At 44.1% G+C, this 8,513-nt stretch overlaps 1 protein-coding gene across 1 annotated transcript; it reads right to left on the bottom strand.

Moving 5' to 3' along the window:
- LOC139199235 (uncharacterized protein C4orf54-like) lies at positions 1-8,244 on the bottom strand. The gene is made up of 2 exons (XM_070828278.1): positions 3,820-8,244; positions 1-471 (listed from the first exon to the last, which is right to left on the bottom strand). Exon 1 carries the CDS (start codon positions 8,242-8,244, stop codon positions 3,844-3,846), a length of 4,401 nt encoding a protein of 1,466 aa, XP_070684379.1. The 3' UTR covers positions 1-471; positions 3,820-3,843.
- Positions 8,245-8,513: the final 269 nt, after the last annotated feature.

Here is an 8,513-nt window from a genome sequence, read left to right as displayed (position 1 = left end):
TTTGTTTTTTGGGTTTTTTTTCAAAAGTTACATAGTCTCACTCTAAAGACACGATTAACTAGACATGATTATTAAATTAAATTCATAACAATAAAATAGCGGCTCTGCTGGTAAGTGTAACTGTAATAGAAGACCTGGCTTGTTTCCTTTTGAATAGACATGTTGCACGGCCCAAACAGCATTTCAAAAGTTCTAGACAGCAGCTGAATGGAAAATATTACAAAGCAGATTCATTTAGCAATATGGCGGCGCATCAACCAGAGGACATGGCTGAATGCATTCACCCTACAAAGTGCTGCAATGCATATAGAGTACAGTAATGTCTGCTGCAAGGACAAACAACACAACAGAGTGGGGATAGAAATTATAGTTGGTGGAAGTTGTCCTGGGTAGTAGATCACAGGTAGGGTGGGGTGGTGGGGGTGAAACTGCACTTTCGGTGAATAAAGGCAGATTCTTCTGTGGACATGTCTAGAGGTGACAGAGAAGATAAAATTGGTGTTAAACTCAGATGCATGCAATGAAAGTTTAGAGGAGAAAACATGGCTTAGTTTTCGTCCAGTGCAGTTCAGCTTGCAGTTCCTGGTTCTGGACCAGCTGACTACACGCTACTCGATTTGTTTACGTAGGAGTGCTGGAGGTTGGCAGTGCTCTCCACCTCCTTCTCCCTGTTTAGGAAAAAGCAGAAGGGGGAGGGGGCTATAAAAAGTTGACCCCATCTCAGCCCCGCAGACTCGCTTCCAAGCTGGAGCTGCAGCAGCATCTGATCTCTCCGAGCAGCTGTCCTCTCCCTGCATCAGCACAACAAATACTTTACATTGCCTGACCTTTTCCTCCTGCATCACTATCCCAGCCATGCCCCCATGTCCCTCCGCGCAAACAACCCCACCGCCACCACCAGTTACACAAACACACACACACACACACGCACACACAGACACACACTTCACACACACACACACACACACATACACACACACCCTGTGTTCCTCTTCACACCACTACTCACCCCCATGCTAGGCCCCTGCCTGCCACGCACCCAGCTGACATGTATCCCTCAGGCTCATGCAGTTGTATTATTGCTCTGACACATTAGCCGAGAATGGACTCAGACTAGTTGTAAGTGTATATATATAAATATATATGAATGTATGAGAAACTGAGTGAATTTTAAGTTTCTTGAAAGAGCGAGTTGCAGCATTTAAACAGTGTAAAGAGATTGTCTTATTGCCTTTATGTGTTTTGTTGTTGATTGGTGCCCAACTGAATAATAACTTATCATAGCAGGCAAAGCATGGGTGTAATGAATAACTTTAGCTTTTCAGTCATTGGGTCCTTGCACTATGCATGTGGGTCATTGGCTTACTGTGACACATAAATAGAACAAAGTCATCATTAAAGTTAATTATCCCAGAGCTTTTCCAGCCATTACAAATCAAAATGTTTACTGTGAAAAAGAGTTTAACCTAGACCTGTAACTTAAGCATGTTAGTTGTGTGAGAATTAAGTTGTATGCATGATTTTGAGAACAAGATTTAGCTAAAAAAGTTGAATCACTGAATCTTAATTTCCAGAGCTTGTGCAGCATAAGACTTCACTTGAGTTTCTGAAGCAATATTAAAATGTACAGTATCTCAGAGTCAAATGAGTGTACCTTTGTTGTGTGTACAAAAAATGCATATGTTTGGAGTTGGGTAAATGTGATATAGGTGTGATATATTAAGCTAAAGATGGAGCGTTGAAAAAGTACAGCTTAGACTTTGCTCAACATAGAGATGTACAAGACAGGTACCAAAATCACCACGGCACGTCTATGTGCATAAAGTTTTATTACCTTTAACTCAGTAGCTGTAGAGTTGAAATACATTTGATTTGGTGTTACTCAACACCAACTTCTCTTTCCAGAAACAATTTCCCAGTAACTCAAGATAAGTTAGAAAAGCTCTCAACAAAATCGTAGTAGTAGAATCGGAAGTAGAACATACCAAAAACTGGTAAAATGTTAACTTTCTTGGAAAGAGAAACTATTGTTGGGAACGTGTGTTTCGTTATTTGGGTGAACTGAACTTTAAAGCTCCATATTTGGCTTCTTCTGTGCCATAAGGAACAAAATTGTTTCAGTGAGTTTCATATGAATCTAAACCAACAGCCTATAAACTACACAAGTTCAGAGTTCTTTTTGTTTAAAAAGGGTGAATTAGATTACTGCTATTTGTCATGAATTAAACACTGCATTACAGTAGCAATATGGTATCAGTTTCCATCCTATCATAATTATTTTGTACTTCAAGTGAACTTATCGTTCGCATAATAACGCTAAAAATTGTCTAGTCCCAACTTCATGAAATGTTGCAAACAAGGAACGAACACATTAATGAACTGTAGCGCAATCCGAGTAATTAAAGCATTTATAACACTGATTAAGAATAACTTGATGTAAGGTGTCTCTGACTGGAATAGTTTCCTGTGGCACTTTCCAGCCCTGAGAATAAACCATGTAAACAAACTCGTCTCACACTATTAAAATAGCCCGACGATGTGTAATGCAAAGAAAAGGGAACTCGCTCCGGGCTGCGGCTGAAAATCCAATCTCAGTGGAGTCGGGTTACCTGTCATGAAGCTACTGCATGTCTATTAACACTGACATGCCACTGCTGAGGCAGCCGAGCTTGACCGCTGCTTTATCAACGTGTACAACACAAAAATGATGTAAAAACTTAACGTATGACCGTGAATGCTGTACAATGAGACCGAATGATAGAGGGACCTCATGATATGAAACTCTATAAATCTTATTGCCAACTGTTGTGTGAGCACCATCCTGTGAAAACTATGTATAACAAAAATGTCAGTTTTTGATCAAATAGAAAAGCTGCCTTGTTTTAGCTTCATGATGGTGTGTTTTCGAGATAAAGTTTTTATTAAGCATAATACAAGCAGCAATTTTCCGGATTCCTTAAAATAGCCTTTTTTCTTTATTCTAATTTGACCAAATTATCATTTACCACATACGAGCATATATCATCTGCTGATGAAGATTGGTGAGAGGAAAATTAAAGGAAAAAGCTAATAAGTGGATCATGAGTTGTTGTCAAATTACTACTTTCAAAAGTCAAGAATGAAATTTTATCCACAATGTTTATTATTTCAATATATCTCAAAGAGTAGCTAAATGGTGCCTGTATAGGCAAGAGGATGTTACATCAACATTTGCCTGGAAGCTCAATTGGTTTGTAGCCTAGACGAATATCAAAATACAGTACGAGGGCTACATCTGCTTTTTCACATTTACATGTTTATATGCAACAAACTAAGTCAGAGATGCATTTAAAGGAGGCTTTTTCAAAGTTATGCGATGGTTCTCATACATGTAAAAATATGATAATATGGTATATGTTAAGAAATATTTCAATATTTCAATTGTTAAGTTTAATTGAGCAATAATACATATAAATAATAAATAATACATGTACTTTCACCCCTCTATGCTTCATGATGAATGTGACTGAACTCAGCTGAACTGTGAATTTGCTTAACAATGGAATATATAACATTTTAGGCTTTAATGTATTCAGTAGAGTTGATAATAAACCTGTGTAGAACAATTTAGAAATACTGTTCTAAATACTTTACCAGGCTTCAAATCAAATCAAATCTATTCAAGTGTTAAACAAGTTTAATTACATTTGCATTAACCAACAGACACAAAGAAGAAGCGTAGAAGTGAATGGGACATTTCATCTGGTCTTCTTCCCTGTGTCCATCTTTCACACACAAACTGCCACTCTGGATGAACATGTGGAATATGTGATAACTTACATGTATGAAGAGATGTTTCCTTGGTCACCGATGCTCCACTACAAAGCTCATTGTTGTTCCATCAAAGGAGGGTGGCGCGATGATTCTTGGACCTTGTTGCGTTGTGATGCTGATAACTGGTTTCCTGTCAGAGGTCGCTACGCCTCCCCTGGCGGTCACATGTCCCAAGCTCACAGGTAACTGCAGTGGCCCTTGTGGGGCCTCACCCGTCGCGCTGTAATATGCACTCTCTACGCCTGTTGCATTCGTTTCCGGTCGAGGGCTTCTGGCGTTTTTTACCTTTTCTCCAACTGCATCCTCAGAGTGACACGGTGACTGTGACAACACCGCCTGGGCTGGCAGAGTGGGCGAGGGGATGAAACCCGGGTAGATCATGAAGGTGGGGGCGTATGCTCCCGGGCTCAGTGCCAAGGGGGACAAAGAGAGAGGCACAGGTGTGACAGGGGTCACAGGGGTGATGGGTGCAACAGGAGAATGGTGCATGGGTACATCCACATACTGGCCTGTTTCGGGGTCAAACAGTCTCTTTGTGGTGGGCTGTATGGGAGTGTCTACCAGGTAATAATGTCCTGTGGTGGGGTCCAAAAGCATCTTGCGCTGGGTTTGTGGGGCTCTATCTCCGGTAGAAGGTGTGGGTGACACAGTCGGGATAGAGGGAGAGAAACTTAGCACCCGTTGTGCTTGAGGCCCTGTTGTGGCCCCCGAGTGATGGTAGATGCTTGACGCTGGGTACTCCATGATTAACGGAGACTTTTTCTGCTCTGGTGTCTTTCTGTCACCTGTTTTGATTTGGCAAACGTTTGAACCCACTTCCCCCGAAACAGGCTCTTGATTCAGCAGTTTGATTTCATTCGTGTGCCCCAGCCCCGGTATGGTTAAATAGTTCTCAGAGTCGGAGCAGGCCTGTGCAACAGTGGGATTAGTGGGAATGACTTTGACCTTTCCCTGCTCCACCTGGCCGTGTTTTGGGGGCTCTATTTTCACAGACAGTGGAGCCATCTGTGTCTTGGAGCTTTTCATAGTCGACGATGTTTGCAGCGCAGAGCTTTGTGGAATAGGGTTACTCACTGAACTAATGCTGACACGTGCCTTATTGCCAAAATGAAGGACACTTTTGTTACTAAATGTTTTACTTTGCTGTGATTGTGTTTTAAATGTGTCATCGCTATATGGAACATGAATGACATTCAGAGCCCCTTTATCTTCCTGTGGTTTGCCTGTGTCTGTGGTGTTCATCACAGACTGAGGAATCAGTCTGTCGGTGTTTGTCGTTTCCAGCTCATCTGCTCCCTGCTCCTCACTGGCAATAAGCGACAACACGTGGCTGCCTGTGATTGGCTGTGGAGCTTGATTTTTGCGCTTCCATTCATTTCTATCGAAAACGTAAAGTTGCTCCATCGTTTTGACCGCAGCTTTGAGCTTCTCTAATGCAGCCTGTTTGGGTATTTTAGGCTCATTTTTCCTCTCAGCTGTCTCACCTGCAAACTTCTCCTGCCTCTGCTTTGCCAATTTGGTTTCAGTATTTGGTTGAATTTCCGACTGGTCAGGGATTAGCTGCTTGGATACAACAGGGGGCAACCTGTTTGTTGTGCCATGTGATGCTGTATTTTCACTTTGAGAGGTTTCAGGTGAAACGCCTGTGTCTGCTTGTTTCTGTGACACCTCATCTGTCTGTTGTTTAACATTTGTTTTTACAGAGTGACATTTAATCACAATAGGAGATGGCAATGAATGCTTAACTGGCTCCTTATTGGGCTTTTCCTCAAGTTTTTCAGCTGCTGTGGAAGATTTACCGTCACTATTATCCAAAGAAACAAAGCGATATGAACTTTTGACCAATTTACGGACATCTCTGACATGATATATTGGTGTCTGAAACTTACATTTGGTGTCGCGTATGTCTCTAACTGTGAAGTTGGGAGCTTTATCTGAAGAAGACAAAATGTGGCATTTAGCATCACCTGCTGCCCTGAATGTGTTAACAGCGTTGTGACTTATTTTAGGGGTTAACAGGTTGGCAATATTCAGTGTACAACCTTTATTTTCCTTCACACTTCTCAGGCATATTTTAATCTCGGGTGTTTTTCCGCCCTTCCCGTTTTCTCCTTTGCTTTCTATGTTTTCATTACTGCCTGTTTTGAACTCTTTTTCACATTTCTGTGGGCCAACAGGTGTGACTGTGACAGGTGCACGGCTTGGCGGGTCTTCTGTGCAATCCTTCTCTTTTGAAAGGAGCTGCCAGCTTGGAACAAAAAGTAGTTTTGTCAGCATGCTGCTTGTGTCTAATTCCTCTTTTGCTGTGGTCTGTGTGTCATTTACAGATATGGATTCAGCCTCTTTTAAAGGTTTTGGCTCATCTTCTTTCGATGAATTAAATGCACTGCTTTGGCTGTGGCTGAGTGGTTCTTTTAAAGGCTCTTGTTGTCCCCTTTCTGGATCATCTGGTGCTTTGTTGTTTATCTGCTTGTCTGCAGGCTCACAGGAACTGGGTCTGCTGCCCTCTGTGTGCTGATCATCAGCCGAATTAACAGTGAATCCTGATTCTGTTTCTGATGTCTGTCTTTGTAAGCCTCTTCCTGGAATCCTTTCTTTCATCCCCTCTTGATCTTTGAATTGAATGTGCTGAGGGGAGAGTGCTGGATATGTGTCACAAATTTCACCCCTCTCCATTTTACGCTCCTGTTCAAACTGCATCTTTTTGGAAATCACATTTTTCAACAGACTTGATGCAAAAACTGCTCTTTTGTGAGTATCCCCCATGCTATCTGTGTGCTGATATTGCATCTCGCACCCTGACCTGGCCAAGACAGTCCCATTAACCTCATTTGATCGTGCTTTCTTGGAGCATTTTGGACGTCTGGCGCCTTCAGGCGCTTCAACATTACAGCGGAAATTCAGCGTGACTCCACGCTGCTTTGGCTGAACAGGATCCTTCAGTTCGATCTTTTTACTAGAGGAGGAGGATTGTTGAGAAGTTGTTCTCTTGTTCATTGTATACATTTTGGTTTGTGGACCTCTCATGCTGGTAACAGACTTACCGTGCCTCTTACTGTCCACAGTCTTATTCATTTCCAAAGTTGCGCTGGAGGTCTTGTGCGCAATTACGCTCCGCTCTCTCCCCCGCGAAATGTTTCCATAGTTCCAGTCCACATAAGCCGACCAGTTATTTAGTCCATATTCCGACACAGACGACTCACTAGAAGTGCTGAGATTAATGGCATCGAAGTATGGACATGCCAAGCTCCGGAAAGACTTGGCAGTTAAATTACGCACCTCTTTATCAGCGTCGTCCAGCTCACTGATGGAGCTGGACGCTCCGCTGGAATACTCATTAATATCTTTCCGTCTCAGTTTGGTTGCAAGGTGCTGACGGCCTGGAGCAGGGATGAAATACTGGGCTCTATCGCACAAGGGCCCCGCTCTGGCGCCAGAGCTCACGAAAGAGAAATGGCTCCTGTCTCCAAAGTGTTTTGTGTACCCACATGTATTGTTGTCAAAGATGTTGACAGGCTCGTTCACCGCCCTGGAGGATGTTTTAATTGACAAATGAATTTTCCCCCCATTAGCGTCTCCGCTTTGATGTTTGCACACGCTTTCATCTGAGCTGGCGCATTTGTCCGAGTCGCAAAGATCACTGTCCTCCTGCTCGGTGCTGACAACTGCTCCACCAAGATTAGACTGCACTTTCGCCTGACTCCTGCCCTCCAGGATCAAAGTCCCCTCCTGCGTTTCATCGCTTTCAAAAGACGCGTAATCCACAAATGAATAGACCAGGTTGTTGTCTTCAAAGTCCCAACAGGTCCCTCGCCCCAGGTCGTAATCCACGTCGTGGTCGAGCTCGGTCAGCTGGATTTCGTGCGTCGTGATATAGTGAGACTCGTCCTCCACGGTGTCCGAGCCGCAGTGGTCGGACAGCACCGCGCTGGCACCATCATCAGACTCCGTCTTGCTGTTCAGATACATGTCCGTGTACTGGAGCTCATCACTCTCACCGCACACATGTTCGCTGTAGTCAGTCGGCTCGAGCTCGGCCCGGCGCTGCTTCTCGTTCTCTGAGTTCTGATCGGTGTTGGGAGGTTTGGCCGGAGTGTCCAAAGGGGACTCATCCGAAACAGGCCCGGGGACGGTGGCCTGCTCGTCCTCTAACTGCTCTTCAACAAAGTCCTCTGAAATGATTTCACCCTCCTTGTCGTGCTCCCCTTGCTTTGAAATGTCGCATTTCACAACAGACAGCTGGTTTCCCTCGCCGGTGAAAGTAACTTTCACCGTTTTTGCTCCGTCCGGTTTCATGTCCAAATCCACATAGTTGGACTCGGTGGCGTGGGCCTTACTGTCCGGGTTGTCCTTATCTTTGTCCTCTGGGAGCAGCTTCCTGTGCAGTCCGGTGCCATCTCGGTAAGTGAGAGTTTCCTCCGCTGCTTCCATTTAGTCCGGTCTTACCGTCAGGTGGTCCTCTTTTACGATGTTATCCCAACACAGGACGGAAAACTCTGCAGGCTGGAGGGACGGGAGGACGGAGAGCGAGAGGGGTGAGTGGGTGTGTGTGTGTGTGTGTGTGTGTGTGTGTGTGTGTGTGTGTGAGAGAGAGAGAGAGAGAGAGAGAGGGGGGATGAGAGATGGGGGGAGTCCCAAGGAAAATCCCATGCTGGTTTCTCTCTGATGTGAGTCTCAGAGTGGAGAGGCTGTGCGCAAAG

Source organism: Pempheris klunzingeri, chromosome 3 (genome assembly GCF_042242105.1).
Source record: "Pempheris klunzingeri isolate RE-2024b chromosome 3, fPemKlu1.hap1, whole genome shotgun sequence".
In the NCBI taxonomy this organism is placed as follows: Eukaryota; Metazoa; Chordata; class Actinopteri; order Acropomatiformes; family Pempheridae; genus Pempheris; species Pempheris klunzingeri.
Note: the sequence above shows the minus strand (reverse complement) of the source record. Positions and strands in the feature narration are given on the sequence as shown.

What these genes read in the sequence shown, in the direction of transcription:
- LOC139199235 (XM_070828278.1), bottom strand. Translation starts at nt 8,244, where the DNA reads ATGGAAGCAGCGGAGGAAACTCTCACTTACCGAGATGGCACCGGACTG.